The sequence below is a fragment of the Athene noctua genome, chromosome 1, assembly GCF_965140245.1.
Source record: "Athene noctua chromosome 1, bAthNoc1.hap1.1, whole genome shotgun sequence".
NCBI classification, from domain to species: Eukaryota; Metazoa; Chordata; class Aves; order Strigiformes; family Strigidae; genus Athene; species Athene noctua.
This window is the reverse complement of record NC_134037.1, coordinates 27,876,265-27,903,523: the sequence shown is the minus strand read 5'-3', so window position 1 is coordinate 27,903,523 and position 27,259 is coordinate 27,876,265. Positions and strand designations below refer to the sequence as shown.

The window sequence follows — 27,259 nt, the reverse complement described above, 5'->3', positions numbered from 1 at the left end:
ATGTACAGCACCCACCTGACTCCTCACCACGCTCAGGACTGTGCTCTCATGGTGACACTGTTATCTTCCTGCTGTTGAAATTCTTGACAAATTCTGTTGCCTGGAAATCACAGTACGATACCTTTAAGAAAAGCTGAATAACTTTAAACTTAGGTAAGTGGGACATACGTTAGAGCACAGGAAGGAAGACAGCCCACTGCTGATTACCCGGAGCTGGGAGCCTCCCCTTCCCCTGGCAGCAGCATGCTGGTAGCTAGTGAGGCGGGAGCCTGGCACTGCTGGGAGGAGGCAGGGAATAACGGATGGGCATCCAAGAGGAGGTTCAGCACCTAAGCAAGAGCATCTCTCCTATGGAAACAGCAGTGCCATGGGAAAATGTCACTAAGAATTATAACAGTTCATCCCCAGAAGAATGGCATTATTTTCAATATGTGAGAAATGCTCAGTTACCAATTATCAACGGCTCAGACGGGATGCGGTGTGAAGCACTCTTTATTACGTTCTTGCAAGACGGGGTGCCCCACCAGGTGGACGTGCCTAACAGCCATCGTGCAATGGTTTATATCCCTTTCTCCCGCCTGCGAGTTCCCTCCCCTGATTCCTCATTGGCTGAGTACTACAGGGTGTACAGAGTTCCCGAACCGCCTACCGACACACCCCTTTGTGTATGTGTTCATACATCGCATGTTCATGGAAATGAACCTTGGCTTTCACCAGGGCGGAGAAGTTAATATGCATGAGCTCATCACGCAAGCGTATTAAGACAGAAAAAGTTCGAAATTCAGGTTGCCTGAGTCTCTCGGTATCTGCATCCATCTAAAGCCATTTCTAAGTACTGGTCATCACAGGTGACAAAAGGACTACCTGTCTTCTCACCCTAGGCCAGGAATTTCAATGGTTGTGAATTGCTCTCATTAATTGCTTTGGTGAATCGCTCCTGCCATTCCCATCAGGCTGAATACAACATTCTTTCCCTTACAAATATAATTCAACAGATTGTTACAAATGATGGATAAGAGCTGAATCTTCTTGTTCCAGAGCAAGGAGAAAAATATTGGTGGGAAGAATGGTTGTCTTGTCCCCTACAAGCTCCGGATCTCAGTGGCTTTTAATTGCCGAGAACTAAGAAGAATGTAAACCGCTGTGCTAGTCAGAGCAGCACCAAAAACATGGTCTGTCACATCTTTTTTTTCCTAAATCCTCAGAAAAATCCTTTTTGTGCTGTTAAGTGCCATAATTTTGAGAAAATTATACTGTGTTTTCAATGTTTAACACTGACTTATACGCAAAATATAGCTCAGTCTTACTCAAACAACTGAGACAAATGCTTCATACATTATGCACGAGATCTGCAAAGCTCTTGATACAGATTATAGAGAATCAAGATATGCTGTCATCTTACTGTTGAAAGTTTTGATAACACTGAATGATTAAATAACTTCATAGTAGACTCACTCCAAAGTTTTCTTGAGGAAACTCTTCGCTAAGCCTCTCTTGTTAAGCAGGCCAAAGAAATCTGAGCCCTCAGTAATGAAAAATGTGTTGCTGTACCAAACAGCAGAGGAAACACAGGTACAGATTAGTGCAGCTCTCCAGATCAGGAAACTTCTGGAAAAAGCATTCAGTAGAGACTGGGGACATTTCCCTTCTTAGTGAGCAGTACCTTTCTGAGAATGTTAAATTTTAACATATTGTAAGGACCATTAAGAACCTATTAGGACTTCTAGAATAAAGCAATGTCTTGACATTTCCAGTTTCTGCCTGTTCTAAAAGTATTTGTTCTCCATCTAGTCACAGGGAAAATAGGTTTCAGAAAATATACATTTCCCTGGTTCATTAGGCCCAAAGAGAAGAGTAGATGGAGATGTTCAAGAGTCAGCATAAGCCTTGTTTCCTTATGTGTTTTTCCCCTTCTTGAAGCACTGAATCATTTTTGCTATGATAATAAAGGTCAGGGAGGCTGTTAGCCTTCTTGTGATACAATGTCCCCTTTACCAAAGAAAGGAATTTGAAACTGTGCCAGCTGACTAACTGGCTGGTGATCAACATCCAGATCACAACAAAACCTTGTGGCACAGGGCAATAAGTTCCTTGCTATAATGAGGTCCCTGATATATCGTTTTTGCATTTTCAGAGTCACATAATTTTTCTCCCTCACTATAAAGTTAGGGAGATCAGTACCTCTGCTTAAGGTCTGTGGTGTTCATCCCTCAGCTGCAGAAGCAAACTCAGGTCTCAGGCTTTCTAGAATCCTGAAGAAGCTGATTTGTCCATAAGCCTTTGGGTCTTCTCTACCCAGAATATTTCATTTTCTTTGCGCTTTTCTAAATGCCTAAGCCCAGAATTTAGCTGTCAGCACTGCTCCAGCATGATACTAATGCTCTGAAAAGTCACACTTTAATGCACCACTTTAGTGTTTATCTAAATTTCAGACAGACTAATTATCTAACTTTCAGGCTGAAAGGTCTGAAAGCATTGAAAAGCACATCAACACAGGTAACTGTAGGAAAATGTGTTCTGCAGAGAGCTGGCTACAGCACATCCGTGGGAAAGAAAAGCTGAGAACTCCCTGAGCATTGTGAAGAGCTGTAAATATGGAAAGTGCCTTGTCTAATGAAAGAAACTTATGAAATATATGGAGCGAGGTGGCAGGAAGACAAGGGCTTCCACTTTTTTCCCCTCAGAGAGGTCAGCATCTTGAAAAGAGGGAATATTGCTTCCCAGTCAGGTCTCAGCATCTTTCTCCCCTCTTGCAGAGTAGAGTTCCTCCTTCTTCCAGAGGCAAGCAGCAGCTCACTCTGTCTCAGCAGCTTATTTTCCTGCTTCTGCAGGCTTCAGCAAGCAACATCCCTTCTGCAGCCTCAACAATTTCATAAACATTAAGGGATAGGGCCTGAAGAAGTGATAAAGTGCTTTGTCTACTGCTTGGATAATCACTTGCAGTTCTGTAGGAGGACAGCTACGTAAGATTTTCCAGAGCTATTCAGCCCTTTCCCTGAGCAAGTGCCATTTTTAGGTCTGTCACCAGGGATAAGAAGCAGCAAGTTCTCTGTAAACAGAGTTCACAAAACATACGCTGCTGAAGGCTTCCACCAGCACTTCCCACAGTAAGCTTACTCTTCAGGGCTAAAGGCACAAAGATGACATTCATGACTTTGTAATTTCACATTTAAAGCAGGGATTTTAAAGTCTTGCAATTTGAGGGGAAAAAACAAAAAACCCCAACCTTTTCCACTATCTTGACCTGAGTAGTTTATTCTGAATGTAAGAGAGACAGTTGGATTCTGAAACTCGATTCTATGCCTTGGTAATTATTAATTGGTAATTTCCTGAATATTTGATGCTTTGTTTCTGAAAAACTATGACAGTCTCATCATGTATTTAATTCTATAGTGCTAGCAATTCTAAGCTCCATTTTTAGTACCATTTTTGTCTAGGGCCACACTGGTGAGGAAGTTGAGGAGGTTTAAATGCACAGGACATTAGACAAATTCCAGGATGCTCCATCTTGGAGAACACAGCTTCTCCTTATCTTTATGGTTTTAGGCCATGAAAGACGGACTTTGTATGTCTGTCTGCAGAAACAGTCTTCTCAAGTCTTCTGGGATTAGTACATTCCTTTGCATATTTGGAAGTCCTTGTTTTTCAACTGTTTTTTTGTTGTTTTGGATCCCAAGTCCCCACAAATTATATTTATTTTCTGAAAAGCCTGCAATTCTGTCTCTAAAATGCGTATAGTTGCAGAGGTCCCTTTTTGCAAAGATTAAGGTTGAAGTTTTAAAAACAAGAAATGTAACCAAAGGAAATGACTGTACCACAGAATAGAGCATAGTTCAGCTCCTGACAGCTGAAACGTTGAGAGGGAGATAATCCAATAGTTGTGTAAGAATGCAACTCACAAGGGTGCAAAACAGAAAATTAAAAAAGCATATTAAAAAATGTTTACCAGAAACTGTAAGGAAGGAGGATAACACACCTGCATACATTGCACATCACTTCCGTTAAGCACGAAGAAGAATGATCCATTCCCATTCTCATGCCAAGCAGCACAACTGCAGAGTGATTCCACCACCTTCCTGAAGAATTTCAGTGGTGGACAATGGTACTCAAAGAAGAAACCCATTGAAAACCAAAAGCAAATGATCATACCAAGAAATGCTCAACTCAGCCTCCACAGCAGATCAAATCTGATTGATCATGAGGACACATCACCATTCTTCTTTTCCAATTGATTCAGCAGATCAGAAGAGAAATGCTTTGGGGGCTGCAGGAAAGAATTGCTCTCACAGAAATTACTGACAAAGCAAAAAAAAAAAAATCCACAGTATGTTTGGCCTGTAAAGAAACAGGAAAAAGACCATTTCTCCCACAGATGGTGAACCAGGAGAGCAAGCTACTCCTCCTTCCCCCTTGTCTAGTAGGATTAAGCTTGCCACAAGCAGATATTACAGATCTGGAGAGAATTAGACTTGTTCCTCCAGTGGCAATAACCAGTTAAAACGGCAGGAAAAAGATCTTGATAAATTCTGCTGTGGACACTGCTTTTGGCAGCTCTGTGGGAGGAGGGAAACCTGTGCTCAGTGGTGGGGGTGGCTGCAAGGGAAGACAGCAGGCTATCTAACCAAGGCCTTCAATCACCCACTCAGAGGCCTCTCCTATCTTACAGGAAGGGCAGAGAAGGAAAAGAATACAAATAAAAGAATCTGGCAACTCTCACTGGTGGTTTTGGGGTTTTGTTTAGTTGGGGTTTTTTTTCCCCTAAAATCAGTATATCTAGGAATATCTTCTTACTCATCAATCTATCAACATTTTTCACCACACTAAATCCCAGTAGTGACATTTTCCTGAGCTTTCAGATGGCAAGTCTGAGATTCACACTGGGTGAGGGGATTTCTTTTCCCTCTGCTGAGATCACCCTATGGCTACCAGAAATCCTCAGCTACCAGACAGCCAACAGTATTATGCTTAGAGCTGTAATATCCTCCCTGCTGACAAAGATCCCAGTTGTGCCTTGCTTCAGCAACAGCTCAAATACCGATCCTTGGGACAGAAACAATCGACAACAGTATGCACTGAGGTCTCCAAATTCTTCCAGAAGCATCATGCCAAACCCTAAACTGTTTCCTGGCTTTGACCCAGGACATAACCTAGCATTTGAACGCCTACATGATCCCCAAGAGCAGCTTAGCTCCTGAAACTTCACATGCTTTCCGAGTAGGGTCTTGTAAGAACACTTCACCTCAAACCCATGTTTTCTTCTGCCGCAGGGACTGTTTAGATGGCAAGATCATACATCCTTTAAGAGGAATACCAATAAGGCCACACTTTCTTCTTGGGCTCAACCACTAACAGGATGGAAAATGTTCCTGAATGCTATGAAACAAACATTGGCAGGAAGTGGAAAGTGGTTTCTATACATGAAATGGACAGTTCATAAAGAAATGTTCTCCATTTCTGATCTTTTCCACAACAGCAGGGTTTTCCTTTTGTGACCATATTTTTTCTCCCATTACTTAATTTGCCAGAAATGAACATGGAACTTGCTCATCACCTGGGGGAAAAAGCATTGTGCTTCTGGGATTAAATTCTCCAGAGATACTGCAGGAGGAATAGGAGTTGCAATGTGTTTCTAAGGAAGAGGCCATCGTGCACTCACAACGTTTCACAGTCTTTCTGTGAAAATAGCCATTTACCTGGGGAGGATCACAGGTCTCCTCCAAGCTGCCCTGAGCCAGGCTCAGCTCTCCACCAGGGAGCTCAGAGCCAGTCAGCTAGAACACAGAACAGATATAACACACAACAGGGGGATATGATTTGTCAGGAAGAAGGATGTGGCAACCAGCCTCGCAAGTACATAACGAAACCAAAACTCTTTCCATGCACCCACCAGAAGGAATATGATCTACCTCAAATCAATATATTCCAATACCATGTATTCTTAGGCATGTCAGATGCCAAGATCCCACAGACATAGCAAGAACTCCTCTTCACTGGAGTAACTATCCAGAGATGGAAGGTCGGAGACTGCAGAAGCATCTACATTAGTGTCCTAGCTCAGATTAAAAGAATATTCTTTTCAAGTAAGCTTTGACTTTACCTCCACATATACTTTGAATCATGTTATGAAGCAGTGTTAAACCACAAAAGCAGGATTCCTCACAAACCCATTCAGCCAGGTTTAAGTCCCAAATAGCTCCTTCCAGAAGCATTCTTTACAGATGTGTATGACAGACTCCACACTGTCTCATACTGGTCAATGCTTGTTTTGATCCCAGAGACAGAGGAAGCTCCCCACAGAGTTTCCAGGTCAAACACACCTGTTTTCATCTTTCATTCTTTTTAGTGCAACTATAACACATGGAGAAAAACCACAACACAGCAGCACACCTGCTGACTTAAAATTCCTCTATAAAGAGCACTTGCAGAAGCTGTTATGTATGGGTGACTAGGTTACCTGACTGTAAAACCCATTTTTAATAGCAATATTTTTGTAATATACCTGAAAATGTATAGGATGGTGAAGAAATTCACACATAAGGGGTCCTGAGTAAGAGACAGCAGCTGGTTTCACGATTATTATACCCTTACCCTGTGCTTCAGGAGGAGTTCTAAGATATCAAATTCTGTAAAAGTACAAAGGAAGAAGCAAGGCCTACTTGCAGCCACTGAGTGCAGTCTGTAGAAAGAGTCCCTCCCTCCATTTGTAAGCCATGCCTTCAAGGCAAGTCAGACTTACATTGTAGTTGCTTCACCTAAACCACTTCACACGCATGAATTGTATCTCATTTCTAAAAACAGATAGACCAATTCCAGCTTGCAACAGTCCCCAACTCTTGAAAGGACAGCTATTCAAGACCAAAGAGCATTTTTGCTTTGAACACAAAAGGTTCATATTCCAGGTTGTGAGCTAAACCTCTTCACAACAGGCTAAGAGCAGTAGATCAGAGTATAGCACAAGTTTTCTTTCATCTCCAGACTTAAACGGATTATTCTGCATGAGTTCTACAAAATGACCATAGCATCAAACTGATGATGTTCTTGGTTTCCCTCTCTCTGCTTGTTCCCAAAATACTATCTCCCACACAAGGACTTAATGCCTTTAAATGGGATCACACAGTGACAGGTCTGGTTTTAATTATTGTACCAAAAAGGTCCCAACTAGATGGAGCTCTTTAATAATACAAAATTTTTCATTAACTCACCATCATGGCCTGCCCTATTTACCCTGGCACTATATAAATGCTGCTTTAAAAAAAGCAATTTGGATTTAAACATTGCCTTCTCCCACCACTCTTTTAGAGGCTTATTGTCTATGTCAAGTAAAAGAGCTGAAAAGCACATGGTGTCCTGAGTAAGGATGTTTCATAGCCCACTTCCAGCAGGTCAGAAGCTGAGCTCCAGGACTGTCTTATAAACAGTCCTCTGTTTCCAGAAGAAAAAAATCCAACCAAATCATGTTTTCATAAAAAGAACAATACAGAAGTTTCCCTAGGAAAATCTTTGGTGAAAAGATACACTAGGTTTCTAAAACACATTTGCGTGAGATGCCAAGACTTCTTTGCAATTGTATTTAAGTACACCTTGTGGCCATTTCTATGAGACAAACTGCACGCATTTTGCCAAGGTTAAATTTAAGTGCTGCTATGAAAAGTTTATGCAAATGTGTACATAAACTGATAAAGACAGCACCTGTAAAAGTCCATATAAACTGATCTGTCATTAGTGTGTACTGACCTTATTTCAATTCAGTTTTCTTCATTCATGAATAAGAAAGCAGCAGTATGAAAGGACTCAGATGTTTCCATTTTTATTGCACATCGTTTGCCCCGCAATGTTTCGTAACTATTTTAACTAAAGCAAATTGAAGAACCTTTACATTAACATTACTTTCATTAGCTGTAGTATGATATGCAAATAGTCACATAAGCTTCAAACATGCAGCCTCAGTTTATGGTCGTCCAGCTCTACTCTTCAATGCTTTCAAAGTTTTCTTCATGATTGGTGCAATTTCTTCTATAACAAGAAAAAAGACCAGTTAGGATTACAGCTGCGAGTGATTTAAAATGGTATTAGCATAGTATTATGCATATATTAATAGCAAGTTAAAACAATTATCTTTATAATCTTAGGAAATTTCATTTACTTTTGACAGGCTTCTTTTCATGTTGAGTCATTACATGTGAGCTAGAGCTTCCACTGTTGCTAGTAGAGACTGGACCTGATGTGTTATTTCTGCCTCTGCTTTCTGGAATAATTCTTCTTTTAAAACAAGAAAATAAGATAAAAGTTAGGATTTGATATCAGACTATTTGCTCTAACTTGTTTTGAAAAAACTGATCAAACATTTAAGATTTCATACATTTAAAAACCACAGGATAATTCACATCAGAAGGGATCTCAGGAGGTCATCTAGTCCATTTCCATCCTTACATCAAATCTAATAAATGGAAAATTTGTGCATCTTATTTGTCTTTAAAATTAAATTATCATAATTTGTGACAGATCCAAAAGTTTAGCAACACCATTGTGATTCATAATGCCCTGTGCTCTAGTTTGCTCTCCATGTTTATTTTCCTCTTTGAACACAGCTGAACTGCTAGCTAGCTCTGACAGAAAATGAGGGAAAATTTACACAAGCTTGCCTTTTTTAAAAAAAAAAAAGTAGGAATATCTAGCAAAAGGCACAATAACTACCCCTAAATATTAGGTTGGAATCCTCAATCAGCAAGACAAGAACTGAGGCAGATGCAGCTACAGAGCTAAAAGACAGTTAAACCAAGATAGCATTAAAAGCGTAAATGTGACGTCACCAATCTAAGCAGCCTTGTACACTTCAGAGCTGATGTCTGCTACCAGTTATCATACACCACTGCACACTGAACTGCAAACAGCAATCTGTTAGGGATCTGTATGTCTGCCATAGGACCTTTTTAGCTCCTGCAAGACCAGCTTAATTGAAGATTTCAGCTGTGCAAATTCTTCAACTTGTAAAACTCATAGGTTTTCAGAGGACATGGTCAAAGCAATGAGATTAAACTCAATAGTGCCTAAACAAACTCTTGTTTCTCAAGAAGGCAAAGCAACAACCCTCTTACAGCTTCTTTCACACAACAGCAGTTCTTCCTAATTTATCATTCCCAAAACAACAACATGCAGGGCTTTGAGTACATCATTCAGCTATGGGTCCAGAGACTACTATAGCAGAAAGGACATTTACACTACTGTACTTTAAGCACCTAAATGGGAAGGCTGGTCTGTCACAGCACAGATACAACCTCCCACAGGGTAACTGAAAGCAAAAGCCTAACTTGAAGTGCCTTAAGCTACTGCCTTGATGGTGAACTATCAGGTTGCCCAGACAAGTTGTAGGTGCCCCCTCCCTGGAAGCCTTCAAGCCTGGGTTGGATGGGGCTTTGAATAACAACCTGATCTAGTGGAAGGTGTCCCTGCCCATGGCAGGCAGGTATAAAAAGAAGTTTCCTAATTTTATCAGCTAAAGGTGCAGCTACAAAAGCATCATATCTGGTGTTAAAAACCTCATTTTAAGTTCCTACATCCAAGCTGTCATTCCTGCCTCATACAGCCACCATCTTGAGCAGTAAGTCATGGCTGCTTGACTAAGTCAAGCTCCTGAAATTCACAGAAAACACACTTTCCCATCATTCTGTAAGGGTTCTCCACCCCCTAGTAAACCCAGGTCAGTTCAGTTATCTAGTTCATGTGCCAAAGACCAAAAAATTACTCAGCACAACTGCAGGCACTCCAGCATCATAACAGAAATGCATAACAGAACAGCCTAAAATGAACATGTCAGGAGAGTCAACTACACTAAGTCAGTCTTGCATCACATTTACAACAGCTTAAGTTTTATGCTCCCTTTTCCCAGCTGTCATTATCCACTGACATTTGTCAACCTGCATAACTATTCCCTAATTCAGATTAATTAAAAACGTTCCACCTGCCACTCCCTCAAAGGGATAATTTTGAGAGTGCCAGATGAGGAGCAATTATCGCAACATGGGAACAACCACAGGCAATAGGGACAGGGAAGGGCACCATGCTCACCAGCAGCCACAGCAGACTGAGTGACCACATCTTAAGATACCCATGTTCAGGCAGCATGCATACTCTCCATAGCTTTTATGGTCCAGCTGCTAGCACATGGACTCATCAACCCATGGGGTGCTCCTGAATCAAACTGCTGATTTTTCTTTCAGACAAGAACAGATATTCAAACAGTAAAAGCCAGCAGTCTGTCTCCATGTAGTTGAGAAGGGAAGAAGAGGTAGAAGCTAGTGCTACAGGTTTATCTCCCTGTTGCAGTCATACTCTTGGATACAAGAAAATTCATTAGGTTGGCAGGAACAGTGGGACAAACATCACATCTCAGCTTTGTTTTTCGTGGCCGTTGAGCTAGTCTGAACTAAGATGTCACAAAGAAAATTTGGCTTTGTGCTATACAAAGGAAACATTTATGGAATCCCAGTTTTCTGTTCATACTATCCAGAGATTAGTATGGCGACTGCTACAGACTGACTATTTCAGACACTCCTTTAAACTGCCAAAGAAGAAACTCACCATCAAGAGTATTAAAAGTTGCCGAGACTCACTCTGGTCAGCTATATCCCTCCAGACAGCTAACTGGGATTTTATAAAAGCAGGAGAACATGTGAGGCTACTAGACAGATTCATAAACATGAAACATCCACACTGGAATCTCCCCAGGATGTCAAGCAGCATTAATGTAGTCTGGAAAAAACTAACAGTGTCCACTCACTCTCCAGCTGGGATGGTGAACTCATCACTAGCACTCTGGAGAAATTTGTGATGACTATGCATGTGCAGCAGAGGAGCACACAAGACTTAAAAGTTAGTTTCTAGCCACTAGCTGCTTAAAAAAGTAAATAGGGAGCTATCTGTAACTTAAAAAAAATTTTGCCAGCAAACTTTTGTACTGACAAAGACATCTAAACTCAGAAGCACAGAACACAACACTTACTTGCACATCTTTATGGGATGAAGTTGGGTGACAGGTCCTGCTGTCCTATGGATTTCTTGCTGCTGGCAAATGTTCCTGGGTGGTTTTGCTGCATCAGTCATATAGGCCATTTTTACTTGCCTTCCTAATACAGAAGCAAGTAGCAGAGGATATGTGACTTTTTTGGCCCTTCATGTTCAAAACTTGGTTGATAATATGGTTGTGTGGCCATTTCAAGGGTTTAAATCAGAAAAAAACAGTTCAGAAAAGCAGAATCTGGTACCAAAGTAGTAACTGAATCATGGCAAATAGTGTATGCAGTCATGTATACAGTATTTCTTCATATTAACTTTGGTATTTGCAATTACATTTGTACTCTTAGTTGTTGCTTAGAATCCTAAGTCTAACCAGGAAGGTAAGATTTGTCTACTGTATGCTCCAAGTATTATGTATTAATGTATTGTATCAATGCATGTATTTATTTTTTGAGCAACTTGTAAATTAAAAGGAACAGTGTTCTTTCTTGATGACTTCTAGAGGGACAGCACTAGTGCTCAGTGCAAACAAATAACAAAACCCTACATATTAAGTGTCAAGAATAGCAGAAGACACTAAGTTTTGTAAGTGGAAAAGCTAACCACAGATTTTACCTTTTGGTTTCTCAGACTGAGCTGAAGCAATACTTTTTGCAAGCCTCTTTAGTTTTTCTTCTCTCTGATTAAACAGTCTTGAGTACATTTCACGCCAAGACTCATATTCCAGAAGACTCTCAGTTTTAAAATCTCTTTGGCAGTGTTTCTTCCACAAGTGGTCAGACTCTTCTGTAAACACCTAATTTGAACACAAGATATTTTTACATCTTTGACTTAAGATAACATTTTCCAGACCCAATCCCCTGGTAGAGAAAAATGCAGAACAAATTCTACCACATATGCTGTGACAGGTACCCCCACAGGGAACATGGCAATACCATGCAGAGATAGTGACTTTAGTCTAGAAATCACATAGCTTCAAAGAGCAGAGCACTATATTTGAGTTAGTGAGCCATGCTTCCAGGCTAGACTTGCATTTCCTGCCCAGGCTCAGGACACACTAGCTCTCAACTTTAGGTGTGCAGAGAAATAGCCAGCTTGCACTACAAAAGGCTGCACACTCAGAACCTCAATGTTCAAATTCATCATGGAGTTGAAGTCCTAACAAAGTAGATAAGAAATCTACCACATACATGAAATGTCACCCCAGACACTTCCTGATTGGTATGCTTTGCAGCCTTAACAGTTTGTAACTTGAAAACAGTTGGTTCTATTATGACTTTCCCAGCTATTTCGGAGTAAATACTGTGGTCTTTTTTATTATCATTATTTTTAGAAACAGAAATACTTTTCTACCCACAGTGGCTTTAACTTACTCATCAGTAATAATTCTCTGAAATTACTTAAATCCTGACACTTGAGAAAGGGAGGCAGCTGAATTCAAAGAAATAAGTGTGCAAGACAAAGCCACTGTAACCCACGGAGAATATCAAAAAGGGTGCAAAGAAGGCAAAACCAGATGCCTCATGTCCTCCATGATTCCCTGAAATTAACAAGGCAGAATTTACCGGATTACATTCCTCTATTCGAGACAACTGCTCTGGAGTGCAACGTGTTAGAACAGGCTCAAGAACTTCAAAGGGCACACCTCCTACTTTACGCAGCACTACAAAAAAGGACAGTACTTTCAGTAGGTTATTTCTTTTACTCAGTGGGTGACATCACTCAACTTTAAAAAAATTTAGCAAGTACCAACAGAACATGTTTTGAAGTCAGGCTATGAAAATATTTATGAATCAGCAGTTCCATACTGACTGGCAGTTACATTTGAGGATGGAGAAAGCATCTTTGACTAGATATTGCCCCATCTGTAGTGATGTGCATCACTCCCCTCTCTGCCTACAGAAGGGAATAAACAAATTCTTGATTACTCATTCTAATTTATGTAAACAAACATGTTGGAAGGAAAAAAATCAGCAAGTTTTTGGCTTATAATTTATAGGACATTATATTTTAACTAAAATTGGAACTTTTAAAAAAGTAAGCTTTCAAAACGAAACTACATTTTAGCACAGCCTGCTACAAATCCCTTCAAGTACTCACAATCAATATTATTTTGAAGCACACGGATGCACTGTTCATACAGTGTCAGCATCTTTGAAAGACAGACTGTTTTAGAGCCGGAGTAAACTTGCATTTTAGAGTACAGTCTCTTTCCTGTGAATTGAACCATCTCACTGACTTGCTGGGGTGCTTCTACAACAGGTGCTAGGGGAGCTGTAAACAAAACATCAGGCAGGGTTTCCTTTACCTCCTGACATTTTACAATGCTTTAAACATTCAGCTTTGAGAGAAACACAGCTGGTAGGACACATGTATACTCTTTTTTTCTTGAAATACAAAGCTATGGTGTTACAGTTTGGGGCCCTGACACATATTATGTGTTACAGAAGTTCATTTATCATCATCTAACACCAAGACAGCATGTACACTGCAAATGAGCTGCGCCAACTCAAACCAGCCTTACATTATTTAGCTCAGGTCTATAGGAGCTGTATTCACATCTAGTTATCACTATTATCAGCCTATAGCACATTACTGACCTTCCCAAGTTATCCTAGAGAAGCCAGAAGCTGCAACAACAGTGATGTTTCAAGACAAAAGTGATTATGAAATCACTGAAACCTCACAGGAGCTGCAAGGGGAACCACTGGCACTTTGTGTCACCTACCTATAAAGATGTTAGCAAGTTCCTACACGGAAGCTAGACCTAGTGCTTCCCATATTTGTTTTATCTAAGATAATTTCTCCTAAGGCTTTGCCTGCTATAAGGTACAGACAGGAGTAAAGATAAATGGAGCCTGAAGAACTACCACCTGATCTACACCTTCTTTACATCTGCGGTAACCTTCCACAGTATTTCTTTATTAAGCAAGCCATAAGAGGGAAGTCTTTAACTTACTTCAGCTTCAACATGATTTCTACAGATGAGAAAATGAAGGTGAGGCATTTCTCTGTGATGGACAGCTGAGCTAATATAGTTTATTAGGAAAGGGGATAAAGACATCCCTACATAGAGCTGTAAAAACCTTCACTATTTCACATTCACCAGCCTTGCAGACTACTTACCTTTAAAGTCTGCAGCATATGGGGTAGATGAGATTGAGATGCCTGTCAGAAATTTAGGCAGTGGAGTATTAAGAAGATCTTGGAGGGATGCCACCTTGGCCTGTACACAGTCAAGGAAACATTGCTTCAACATTACAAATTCAGGTTTACCGAGGCTTAAAATAATTTACAAAAAAACCCTTAAGCAAACCCCAAAGTTAACTAGGATAACTAGAATTATTGCTTTTCTGCACTAAAATTTACTCTCTGGATTACTTTTCAGCATATCCTTTCATACTCTATTTACCAAGACTACACCAGAAAAGGAACTTAGTGGGATATCTGCAATCAGTGCATAAAAAGAGATTAAATAACAGAGTAGATGTGTTCAGCTAACAGGCTTTCAGATAAATCACTATTAAGGTTAGAGGCTTGCAGTGAATGAGACAAAACTGCAAGATGACAAAATCATAATTAAATGTTTAAAGGCAAACTAAATGCCATCATGAAAGACAAGAAACAGCTTCATACCTGGTTCTATCAAGGCTCCTATATTGTGCTAGATAAGACATTTAGTCCAAAATTTTCACAGACTGTTGCAGAGGCTGGTAAGGACAGGTCCCTACAAATGCTCAGTATTGTATGCAACGTCTAAACAGGGTCTTAGGTGTCCTCCAATTGTAAGCCAGGCATTTATAGTCCAAAACTTGCACCTCCCTGCACTTAATTTCAGTATCTTTAATAACTTTTCATGACTGCTTGAACATCCAAGATTTTTCCTCAAACAGTTTATGCTGTATTATCATACACAAGCCTCTACATTAATATTACTCTATTTGGGACAGAAGATAACACATTCAGATCGCATCTTAACAATAAATAAAGCCTGGAGCTTTCATGTCACAGTAAAGAAAAACTTAAGACACCTCTAATTCCCAGTGCACAAAAGGGCTTCATTTAAAAGGTCCAATTAATACACATGTTTAGATCTACCTTGGCTCAGAGGAGCCACTTAAACTTCCTTCACTTCATGAGATTAGGATAGTCCACATTATGAACACGTATAAACTATTTTTATATGCAATACTGTGGTTTACTTCAATGCATTAAAAGAAAGTTTAGTTCCACTGCAAATCTAAGATTCACTATTAAAGAACCACAGCATCTGACAAAACACCTGTGCTATACACAAACAGCTGCTACAGTCACAAACCAGGCGGGTCAAGCATAGAAGAAGGGGACATCTTTCCAAAGGTAAGTACCTTTACTTTACAGGTAGAAAGCAGATTAGCTGATATGGATCAAAGACTATTGCCATATTAGAAATAATCCCCAAAATACAGGACAAGTCAATTGTAAACTGCCAGTATGCAATAAACAATCTTTTTTTTTCCCCAATTATTGCAATTATTGGCAATTGCAATGTAGCTGATATATCATAGCCAGGCAATCTGTTGCTTAAACTAAATACAGCTGAATTTAACTGAAAATAAGAGTCCAAAGCACTTATTCATCTGCAGTTTACTTATTATTTTCAACCATGCAGTGGCTTACCTTTTTATTGGGAGTTTCTGAGTGATCACCCTCACATTTTTTTACATCTTCCTCTCCCACTTTGACATGAGAAAATTTTGAAATCTTCTGTGGTGATGAGCTGTTCTTCTGTTCACTGCACTTCTTTGGCTGTTCACCTGTAGAACAAGCCTTCCTCTTTCTTTTTTTGGTAACTTGATCATAATTAAGATAAGCTTCAAAAGACATAGTAGGGGGCTCAAATTCCTCATCACTAGATAATTCAGCTTTTCTTTTTATGACAAGTTTTTGGGTTTGTTTCTTTACATGCTTAGCATCTCTCTGCTCAGAAGCATCCTTACTAGGCTTTGCTTTCAGGGGTGAAAAGTCTTTATTGGCTGCAGAGGAACGCCGCTTTTTTGAAACTTTCTTGCTGTCTGTGGAGGTTCTCTCTTTGAAGTCACTTTCCTTAGCTTGAGGACTGGTATCCCAGGAAGCATGCCTAGAACCACTGTTGCTACATTCTTTATTATCACATTCTTTTTGAGACTCAGAATCTCTGCTTTTGTAGGTCTTTTCATTAAAACTACACTGCTTATTCAACTTTTTAGAAATGGGAGCATTACTGGAACTTCCAGAGGCCAGTACAGATGCTTTGAACTTCTCTGAAAGATTCATCTCCTTGGAAACAGAAGATTTTGTCTCATCTTTTTTGGTATTTTGTTTTCCTTCTCTGTGACCACTGCAACATAAAAATAAGCTCATCCCATGCTACATCTGATGCTAAATTCTTAAACAAATCAATCTTTTTATCTATACTAGTAAAATTAAAAGCATTAAATCACACCACATGTCAATTTTATGAGACCCAGAACTGTGCTTTGCTCTTATTCTTCCATTATCTGTACAGAATTCTAAAGAAGCAGCTCTTGGGTCCAGCACCACTAAATACTGCAGGAATTGACAGTAAGATAAGCGGGGAGATGGAACATAACCATCAATAGGAAAACATGCCTTACAGTACTATTTGCTTATAACATATTGGATACCACTTTTTACACAAGTCTCCCTGCATGCTTTACAACACAGACATGGTACTTTAAATAACTGGGAGACAGAAAATTGACAACGTGCTCTGTAGGTGATACAGATAACAGGTCAGCCTTTATGCTTTTCTTCTCATTGGTTTTGGTATTTCCTTTTCCCACTGTGTGAACAACTTCCGATTTAAAATGCACTATTTAGTCAATCTAAATCTTTGGCTTTCTCAGCTCAACTGCCTCAAGTTACCAGAGGTCTGCAAAACATCTAAAGCACAGTCAGCCTGGCCACAGCAGTGGTGACTGCTTCATTCTGAGAAGAAATTGCATCTCCTCAGTGTGACTCCTCCAATATTGGAAGCCCCCCTCAGTCCACAAGAACATTATAGAAAAGCTTTCTATACAACCAAATCACTGGAGAGCTACCTCATTTAGCCACCACCTCCAGGAAAACAGAGCAAGCTTCCCACTTTCCTGAAGAAGTGCATAACAGTACCCATCATTGGCTTAGTTCTGCTTGCATCAGCTGGGACCTAAGAACTTGTGCCAGTCAAAAAAAAAAAGCAGTTGAAGTCTGAGTCCTGGCTGGCTAATTGACCAATACTAGTTGCTCTGATTTGTTTTCTGGTATTTTATAAGACAATGACTCATTTCCTCCATTCAATTTATGCATTTGTCCTAATGCATAGTTGTCATTCCAAACACTTTCCTAAGCTTTCCAAGATGTATTTTATAAAGTTACACTACAGTACAATTAATTTTTAGAAGAAAGTTAGGTCACACCTACCTATTATTTTCTGGAGGAATAAGTTTTTTCCACTGTTTTACCAGGGTTTTAGCTAGATTCCCAGCAGTGGCATGCTTCCGAAAACCATTAACTGTTTTGCCTATGCCAGTTTCCTGTTGAAGATAGTACAAGAAAGATGGGCAGAATAAATCACAACTAACATCACAAATAAGACCTTCTCTAAAACTGCTACAAGCAGTATTAGCCCAGTAATCAGAGCAATCTTATGGCAGCTAAAGAAATAAATGCACTCTTTATACTGCAAACAGAACTGAAGGAAAGGTAAATATTTATAACCAAGTACAGGGAACAAGATGCAGTCTTAATTCATAAAACTAAAAGTAATTTTCCTCCATTAAATCTATATATTTCAGGAATTTCTCTTGGTTCAAATGCTTAGATGCACAAAATACATACTAATCAACTCAAATTCCCTTTAGGCTTATACAGGTACATTTTAGCATGCTAGAGAGCACATAAAATGGATGTATTATAATCTAAAATGCATCTCAATCAGGAATACTATGGGGTAGAGGGGTCAGAGGAGCAGAGTTCATATGACCAAACTCAGTTTCAGCCACAAGAAAAACTGTGACATTTAAAACCCATCATTTTCTGGTTTTCCCCAGTACAATTATTGTCACATTACCATTGTGCCTTCAAGCCTTACTCTAGTGAGTTTTATGTTAAGTACAGTTATCTTGCAGACTTTGGGTGTATATAGAATCACAGGTGATTTTTTAAAATTGTGTATTCTCAGTATCTCCGATTCATTAACTCTCACTTTTATGATACATACAAAACCTGGAATTCACTAGGTTCGCATAAACCTGTTAATGCTCTTGCTAACTAGTGAAATGATACTCCTGCGAAGTCTGAACAAGAGCTATATATGTGCTACTCCCACATAATCATCTCACACCTTAGAAAGCACTTGTATAGAAGCTAAATATCCTTAAAGTGAATTTAATTTCAGCAATACTGGTTTGGTAAGTCAGTGTATTACAAACAGATGCAAGAAGTTTGGTGGAATTATTTCCTAAAGCAATTTATGTTCTTCCAATGCATTAAAAATAGGTGGAGTCCTCAGTTGCAAGACATCTCTTTCCTGTATTTGACTTGAACGTTTCCATCAAAATCTGTCACATTATAAAACATGCAAGTTTGCTGGAAACATGAACTGTCCGCAGAAGCCTTTTCATTCTAAACAACTAATTGCAATACGGGATTATTTTGTTTTCCAACAAAAATAAAGAAATAGCGCTGTATTCCAGTAGAAGTCTACCAGTGTTTAGGCAAGCAAATGCTTTTGCCTGAATAGGCCAGCCAAACGTCTTAACTACCATATTTTTCTCTTATTCTTCAAAGAACTCTCTCAAAATACATGTTTCTCTCCTTCACAAAATACAGACACATTGCTCATAGTAACTTGAAGCTTCATAGACCAGCGTGAGAATTTCCAATATAAAATTTGATAGGATGCAGCTTGGATAAGGATACAAGTCACAAGTATCCTTACTTGGGGTACCTGGTCTTTAAATGCAAGAAACTATCCTTGAGCTGCTAATAAAAGACAGAAAATTGAGACAACTGACCTAAAGAATGGTTCACCTATATTTGCTTTGTTTTAAGCATTGACCCAAAAGCAGTTTTACAGTGATAAGAAACCAACCCTGAGTAGAAAAGTGTTTTCTATATGCTCAGATTCCTGCTCAGTACTATCACCATTGGCACAATAGCGCATTTGTCAAGTCATATGCCCAGCTTCCAGCTAGCTTTTGGAAAAGGCTCCGTGGTTCCTTGAACAGAGCTCTTAAAAAAAATTATGATTAAGACTTAAAACTACAAAATGCAACAACAATTCCAGACTCCTGACATTTTCACAGTAATTCACTACAAAATAGTTAAATATATTATTGGTTACTTACCACTAGAATATCCAGTGATATATCCAAATCCTGTAGCACTTTAAGCATTTTTAAAATCTGGAAGGAAACATTAGATTTTTTTAAACAAATATTAATTAATTCTATTCTGGTTTTATCCTCCTCAGCTACATGTTTAATCCAAAAATACTCAGTAGTGTCAAAATGAATACCCAGTAACTTCAGGAGAATGTAAACACTCCTTTACCGCACATCAGGACTATGCCCGAGGTCGGTGCTGTGAACCAGTACCGTTCTGTCAACCCCTCAACTTCAACAATACCAGTATATCCAGTATTTTTACCACTACACAGTGGTAAAACCACTATCCACAATTTACCACTACACAGATTACATTAAAGATCAATAATACAGTAGTACAGGCCCCCACTTCTCATGTAGCAGTGACCCTCATTTGTCCCAGAACTGATAAAAAAGCTGCATTATGCAGAACCAGCACAATGCAAAAAGCAGCAAGTCTCCCAGCAGGTCTCCCAGTCAGCAACATCACTTCATCAGCCCAGGCCACAAAAGGACAACAGGGCTGGTGGCAGCCCAGTTTGCAAAAAATATGGTTTGAACACTTGGCTGCAGTTTATACACTAACAACATGAGCTCAAGCTAGACCAGCTGTTTTGTTTCACACTGACAAAGTATACACCTGTTACAAAAAACATTTCCAAAGCAGAAAATAATTTTTCAAATATAAAATGGCTCATCTTCCTCTGATAGTGTCTTAGTAACACAAAAATCCCATTTATAAGTGGAGTATAAATTTCTTTGGCAATGGGTATACAGCACCCCTGAGTCTTGCAGTTGACCACACACAAGCAATTTGCCTTATCTTTCACAAACTTCCATGAAGCTATGTTATGTAGATGACAGAATTAATGTGCAACAGAAGAAAGACTAAAGAAATGCTGTTACAAAGCCTGGCATACTAATCAAGTTTTTCAGATCATTACCACTTCTAAATGCAGTGGCAGGAACCTGCAGGAATGCAAAACAGACTACCCAGAAATATTTTAACTATAATAACAGCTATGATAAATGATGAACTGTCATTTATTATATTAAATATTGCTTCTGAAATGGAGTTGCAGGAGGTACAACTGGTACTAAAATAGCAAACTTGAAGAAGCAATTTACAAAGAGCAGTGGGGGGGTATTTTTCTCTACTGTTGTTCTAAGTTTCATCGTTCTTATATTAGTAAAGGAATCCCACACTTAACATTGAATTTCATTGTGTACAGTGGGCTCTATCTACATGCCTGGCATGCCGTTCTTCCTGTACATCATCCACCCTGCCCTAGTTTCTGAGACCTACAGAAGTACAGGAGAAATGCTTCACAGCCTGGGAAAACATGAGAAAAGCTGTAATGGTAAGACATACACCTAGGAACAGAAGTAACAAATCAACTCTCCCAAGAAGTTCAGCTAGCTACAAAATGACGGGATGCCTATGAAAAAGCTTCCTGACCAAAATTTCAGAACCTGTACAAAAGCCATGTGAAGTTCTGCTTATCTCCTACTTAAGACAGTCCCTGAGCTAGCAAGTTGTGTTAAGAATATACACAAGAGAACTACTCTTCCTTCTGAGAAGAACTTAAGCTTAACATTTAGCTTTTTCCAGATACTTCACAGATATAGGCTACATATTTTGTGATCTGAAGACTTTTTCTAAATAATCCCATCAGGGAAAAAATGTGTTGCAAAGATGCTTAAGTAGAGAAAATAATAATTGCCCACAATGTTAATTATAAGCATTGTCGGGCTATTTTTTTAATTTAATTTAAAAATATATCCCCATTCATTTAATTTATTTTGCAATGAAAAAGGAAGTAACCCATTGCTGACAGGTTATATTGTGCTATATAGCATGACTAGATACTCAAGAAGCGCACACCACTGGGAACAAATATCACCAGCCAGAGACAAACTTATATGTGTAAAAATATTAAAAGATGCTTTAATCAAGCTACAAAGAGAATGGGGGTTTTCAGTGTTTCTTCTTGCTGGGTTTTTGACTAAGCTAATTCATAAAGCCAAGTTCATTTCAGAAGAACAGATTCAGGAAACAGGCAATTACTATTCATACGACTTAAAGCCAACAGGCTAAATTACAAAAGTACCTAGATGACAAGCATATCCAAAAGCAGTCAACACATTTTAATGAAAGACAAAGCTTTCAAATTTTTCTAAACCAAAGACCACACTGTTCATTTTGCCTTCTTGATATGTATATCACATTTGTCAAATTAAGACAAACAAGGGGGTTTCATTAAGAACAAAATAGAAAGCATTGATCAAAGACTCTGACAAGACTTTCAGGAGAAGCAATCCTGATCTTGAAAGCAGGGAACAGCTCAGGCTGCAGTGAGATTGGCAGCTATACATGTACGGGACTACCAAAGGATAAATAAGTCCATTTACGTTGTACTGTTGCTGGGCAATGTAAATGGTATCATCCAGCCTGACAATAGTAATCACTCACCTCTGAACCCTCCGCATTTAGACTGACTTACAGACACAATCAGGAAACAAGCAAATTTAATTTGTGGCAAACATCAGTAACAGCAGAGAAACACTGTATTTATCCTATTTGCTAGAGAGTTCTGATTTCTCTATGAAAGACTATGAGGTGCTGTTTGTTTTTTAAAGTACCAATACCAAGCTCCAGTATTTATCAGACTGTGGCGATTGCCACAGAAGGTATACTGTGAAGACACAGTAAAACCTGTCACTGAAACTAAAGCTTGTCAGAAACATGATCTTTGGTGTCATGATATTTATATGGTGCACCCTTACAATTAGTGCATAAAATAAGGCAAAAGGATAAAGTATCTGAATCCTGTTCTGAGCAGGCTTTCAAAAAGAAAGTGAAGACTGATCGTTGTGGTGCCTTGCTCTAACCATATCTTTTACCCATCTAGCTCTTATCTCACTGGACTGTACCCAGTAATTTTCCCCCAAATTCTTCCATATACACAATACATATACAACCCTCCACTGGTTTTCAGACTATTGTGCCTTGCATACCACTATCACCTATACCCTCATGGAAAAACTCTATTAACTTTAAAAGATATGGTAAACTTTATAGAAAAATTATGAAGGCCGTAAAAGTTACCTCTATATACAATTCCTGAACTATACTACATAATCCCTAAATACTGATTTCTCAAGAATGATCCAAAGCCTTTAGGATTGTTTTTTCCAATAAATGATACTCAAAGCAAGCCCAAGACACGAATCTTCATGCAATGTAAACAGACACCAGAAGCAGAGCCTTGTGGACAAACTGAGAGCTGTAACACACATACTGGTGTGAGTCAAAAGCAAAGGTGACAATAGGAGCAAGAGCAAGCCAAGATGAAGGGGAGGAGGGAAAACAGGCAGGCATTTGGAAAGTGGAGGGCAATGGTAATGAGCAATGGTTAAGAAACATGTGAGCAAACAAAATTTTCCAGAGTCAAAACTGAAAGCAAAGTGATGACAACAGATCCCAGGTGTGCCAAGTTTAGTCTCTTCCCCCTGCACCAATGTTGCTCTGTCATCCCTTATACAAGCATTGTATAGTCTCATTTTTTCTAGCTAAGCCTGGACCCTCATGAAGGATGGGACCCATTAACAAGTCCCCAGACCATCCATGATCAAGGGACTGACTGAACATTTCACCACAGTAACTCTTTCCTGCTTCTCTCCTTCCCTCCTTGCTCACCAGCTGCACCTCTCTCAAAGGGATCCCTGTAATTATTTAGTTCACTCTCTTCTATAACACAACCCATAAAATTTCACCAAGTCCATAACTTCTGCCTGATCTAGACACCTCATCTGAAAGAGCACCAAGATTTCGAAGACATGTTAGAAAAACCCAACACATTCCCAAGCAAGTCATTCCCATGACCTCAGTTAAAAACAAAAACCAAAACAAAAACCAAACCAAATTAAAAAAAAAACCAACCAAACCGTTTGCCTAACTAAATTTTGTCTAATTTTGTCTTCAGCTGCTGAATGATCTAATGATCTATTTCTGATAATTAAAGGAGTCTTCTTTCAAACATCTTATACAACAGAAATGTAAACACTAATCACACACTTTACCCTGGTTCTTTAGTTTCTGCAGGTTATGCTAACCAGAGCTATAGCCATTCTTTGGCTGTCCTATCTTTCCAGCTCAGCAGTGTTGTTTTTAAAAACAGTCCCCAGAACAGGACATAATATTCCTGTAATTGTCCCTCTAATACTATATAGGGGTAATAACATAACCCTGCTAAGCTACCCAAAGATAGCATTTATTCCATAAGCCGCTGCATTGTACTGCAATTTCATGCTCAACTGGTAATACATCAGAGCTCCAAATCATTTTCTGAGTCAATGCTCTCCAAAATACAGTCCCCTATCCTGAATGACCTATATTCATAGCTCCTAGCTGTGACTTTCCACTGAGCTATGTTAAAATGTGTGTTGCTCAAATGAGTGTAGCCTAGCACATGATGAAAGTTGGTTTCTAGAAGAGTCTCTGACACAAATTACTTCAGCATTTAAGGCATTTCACTACAATGCTTGCTGTCTTCTAAATTAACAAAGATTTGAGTAGCATAATGTCAAGAACAGATGCATAATCATCCCCTACCCCAGAAAACCCCCACTACAAACCCACAACCAAACACACAAATCAACATTGTTTTCTGATGAGCCCTGACATTTTTGGTGAGTGCAATTGAAATCCATTCTATGTATTGCATCAGGTCAATAACATTGCTACTGTAATCATCATCATACAGAAACAACTCAAATGCCTTAAGAGATTTGTATGTATTTATGACAGTATCAGCTGAACATAATTTGAGATAAATTGGGCAATACATATCTACATAGAGCCTCATCGAGTAGCGTGGATCATGGCACCAACCTCTAATTCTGCATCATCTACATCTTATATGCAACATCATGCACCTACTCAACACATTCCTTCATGATCAATGTCAACTACAACCATTTCATTTACCTGTACAAACAGTAGTACTTTTTTCCTGTCCTGATGAACTTCCCTAGTACCTTGAGCATCACACAATACCTAAATCATTAGTTCAGTTCATTCTTTGGTCAATTTTCTGCAAATTCACAGGGTAGCTCTCAAACCATGTACACTAAGAAGCTTTTGACATGAACAATCAATGTTCTGCATCTTCCCTGGTTGCTAGCAGATCAAAAACTATTCAGCAATTATTAAAAAGTGCCAAGACAAATATTCTCAAGTATGGGCAGAAATATTCGACAACACCAACACTTACCTACGTACAGGTCTGTAATATTTTCATTATTCTTTCCACACATACCTAAACCCCTCCTCTTTGCCTTTAAAGATGATATCCACATGCTTTCTGTTACTAGATTTACAATTTATTAGCAGTGCATATCATAACTGCAATTTACAGCTGTCAGTTTCTCACTTCCCCTACCACCCCTTAGCCCCTGGTATCTGTAAATATTTCTATTTCACTACACAGTTTTACAGCAGAAGTACTGCAGCACCACCATTAGTCCCATTTTATGCAGCACCTGCTTGCACGTGGCATTTCCTCCCTTAATGGAACCAATCTGCCAGGGCTATTCACATTTTTCACTTGATTGTGGTCTGAAACTTATTGTTTCAGGAACAATTAAACATTAGCTACCTGTAGAGTAGGTAGCTCTGTCAGAAGAGCAGCATATCAACACCAACCCCAAGTATTAAAAAATTCAAAGACTATAATATCTGACCATTACTGTGGCACAAGAAGAAATTTTAGGTTCATTGAACTGCAAAGTAAAACATCTGAAGAAGCACCTGCGCAGATGTTTGCATTTTGGACAGATACAGCCTACAGCACTGGCACTCAGGAAGATATTAGAACATTATGAGCTAAGAATTTCCTATATGTGCATACACATGCACGCTTTGAAATCACACAGTAGATATGATTAATAAGTGCATTTTTCAAGTTCATTAACTACCAAATACAATGCAGATTAAATTTTTCTGCTGCCCTCTGCCTCCAAATACTTCCACAAACTTGTTCCCAGTTTTAATGTCTTAGAAATCTGTCATGGCAAATGCACTCTCTACTTTCAAACTGAATTTAACCCTCAAAAAAACTCCACCCTTCTGAATACACCGTCAGTCAAATGTGATTTATTAATTCGTAAAACACTGAGGTCTGTTGGGCACATACTGCTTTGTTCTCATTTTCTTTAGAGTCCTGGTTTTGTTCTCATTTTCTTCAGAGTTCAGAGAAGAGAGTGCCCTCTTTCCTCCACCACCCTGGAGCCTGTGCTTATCTCCCCATCTGCCTTTCAGTACCTCGAGAGTGTCAAGCACAGCTCCCACGGGCTACTCTGAACCATCTCCCCGCTGATGTTTGCTTGCTTCAAGTATTCCTTATCTAGTCCTTGCAGCTACTGAGCAGCCCCACTATCCTACTGAGGTTGTTTAATTTCTTTCAGAGATAAGAGCAGCTTTGTTCTCACACCAGGAATAACAACACAGGGTGTGACAGCTCCTACTCTTCTTGCTGTGCACCATTAAAATAAAGCAGAAACACCTATTTCACCAAGAAAAGCTCTTAGGAACATAGAAATTAGCACTCCAGCTGCTGTGTTTTGACCTTCTGGCCAGGCTGAGAAGATTTGACGCAGCCAACGTTACCTGTTAGGTGTAAAGACATGACACCCACTTTCGGTTGCCCTTCTCCTCACCTAACTGCACGCAGGGCCTCTTGGCCACCCACAGAAAGCTTGAGCCCTTACCCACTCGGGAAATAACCACACGTGACCTGACCACTACCCACCCCTCCTTCAACCCCGCCTGGCCGTGACAAGGGAGGGAAAGGACATGGAGACCCCGGGCCAGCATCTCAGGCACAGGCTCCCCCCGCGGCGGCCCAGCGGGCTGCGCTCAGCTCCCACAGCCCTCTCCCTGCCCGGCAGGGCCGGCGGCCAAGGCCGAGCGAGGGCAGCGGGAAGGGGCAGCGCGGGCCCGGGTAGCCTCGGCACGGTAAAGGCCACTGAGCTCAGCCCACTGCTGCTGCTCCACATATAAACGCGTACACACACAGCGTACGCTATAGGAGACCGGGGCAGCCTCCTGGCGGCCCCGCTGGGAGCCCCCGCCTTCCCCAGCCGGCGCGGCCGTGGGGCGGGTACCTCCGCGGGCTCCTGCGCACAGCGCAGCTGCTCCTGCAGCTTCAATACCCTCTGCGCCGCGCTCCGCCCTTCCGCCATGGCGACTGGGCTGCTCAGCCCGCGCTCGCCCCTCTTGTAGCAACGGCCGCGACGTCACAGGCGGCTCCATGGCCAGGCCCGGCCGGGCCAGGCCCTGCCTTGGGCGCGGTCCGGCGACGACGGCCTGTGTCCCCATCCCCGCCGGAGACCAGCGGTTCCCGCTGTTTCCTCAGCTTTCCCCCCGGGCTTTCTGCCTCTCGCCGAGCCCTCCGAGCCGCCCCACGTCTATGTCTGAGATTTCCCCGGGGGTTTCGTGGTCGCGGGTGTATGGCCTGAAGCATGGCGGGGCCCTGGTGACAGGCGGCGCGGACAGCCGCCTCCCCGGCCCGGGCCTGAGCTCTGGTCTCCGGCCTGACGGAAGGCAGGGGCGGCCCCAGGGCCCGACCCAAAGCGGCTCTTCCTTGCCAGGCTGTTCGCTGATAGCTGCGACTGACCTGGTCGTTTCCTACCAGACTGCCAGCAGTAATAAAGAATACGTGTTTCTATTTGTTCTGCGTTTTCCGACTTGTATTAAATACGCAGTGTGGTGCAGAACAAGCACGGCTATAACTGAAGTAAGCCCATGGAGGTGAGGTGGGGGCTGCAGCCTGCCCCAAGAAATGCCGTGGCAT

General features: G+C 40.4%; 1 protein-coding gene across 1 annotated transcript; it reads right to left on the bottom strand.

Moving 5' to 3' along the window:
• Window positions 1-7,948: 7,948 nt before the first annotated feature.
• LOC141974205 (elongin-A-like) lies at window positions 7,949-26,648 on the bottom strand. Its single transcript, XM_074933547.1, has 11 exons — window positions 26,571-26,648; window positions 19,386-19,442; window positions 17,458-17,570; window positions 15,673-16,372; window positions 14,140-14,239; window positions 13,114-13,278; window positions 12,579-12,676; window positions 11,629-11,809; window positions 11,000-11,123; window positions 8,144-8,259; window positions 7,949-8,010 (listed from the first exon to the last, which is right to left on the bottom strand). Exons 1-11 carry the CDS (start codon window positions 26,646-26,648, stop codon window positions 7,949-7,951), a joined length of 1,794 nt encoding a protein of 597 aa, XP_074789648.1.
• Window positions 26,649-27,259: the final 611 nt, after the last annotated feature.

What these genes read in the sequence shown, in the direction of transcription:
- LOC141974205 (XM_074933547.1), bottom strand. Translation starts at nt 26,648, where the DNA reads ATGGCGGAAGGGCGGAGCGCGGCGCAGAGGGTATTGAAGCTGCAGGAG. An exon ending in GTGCGCAGGAGCCCGCGGAG is followed by an intron (nt 19,443 to 26,570) that starts GTACCCGCCCCA and finishes GTTTCCTTCCAG; the next exon opens with ATTTTAAAAATGCTTAAAGT. An exon ending in TCAGTCTGAGAAACCAAAAG is followed by an intron (nt 11,124 to 11,628) that starts GTAAAATCTGTG and finishes CTTCTGTATTAG; the next exon opens with GAAGGCAAGTAAAAATGGCC.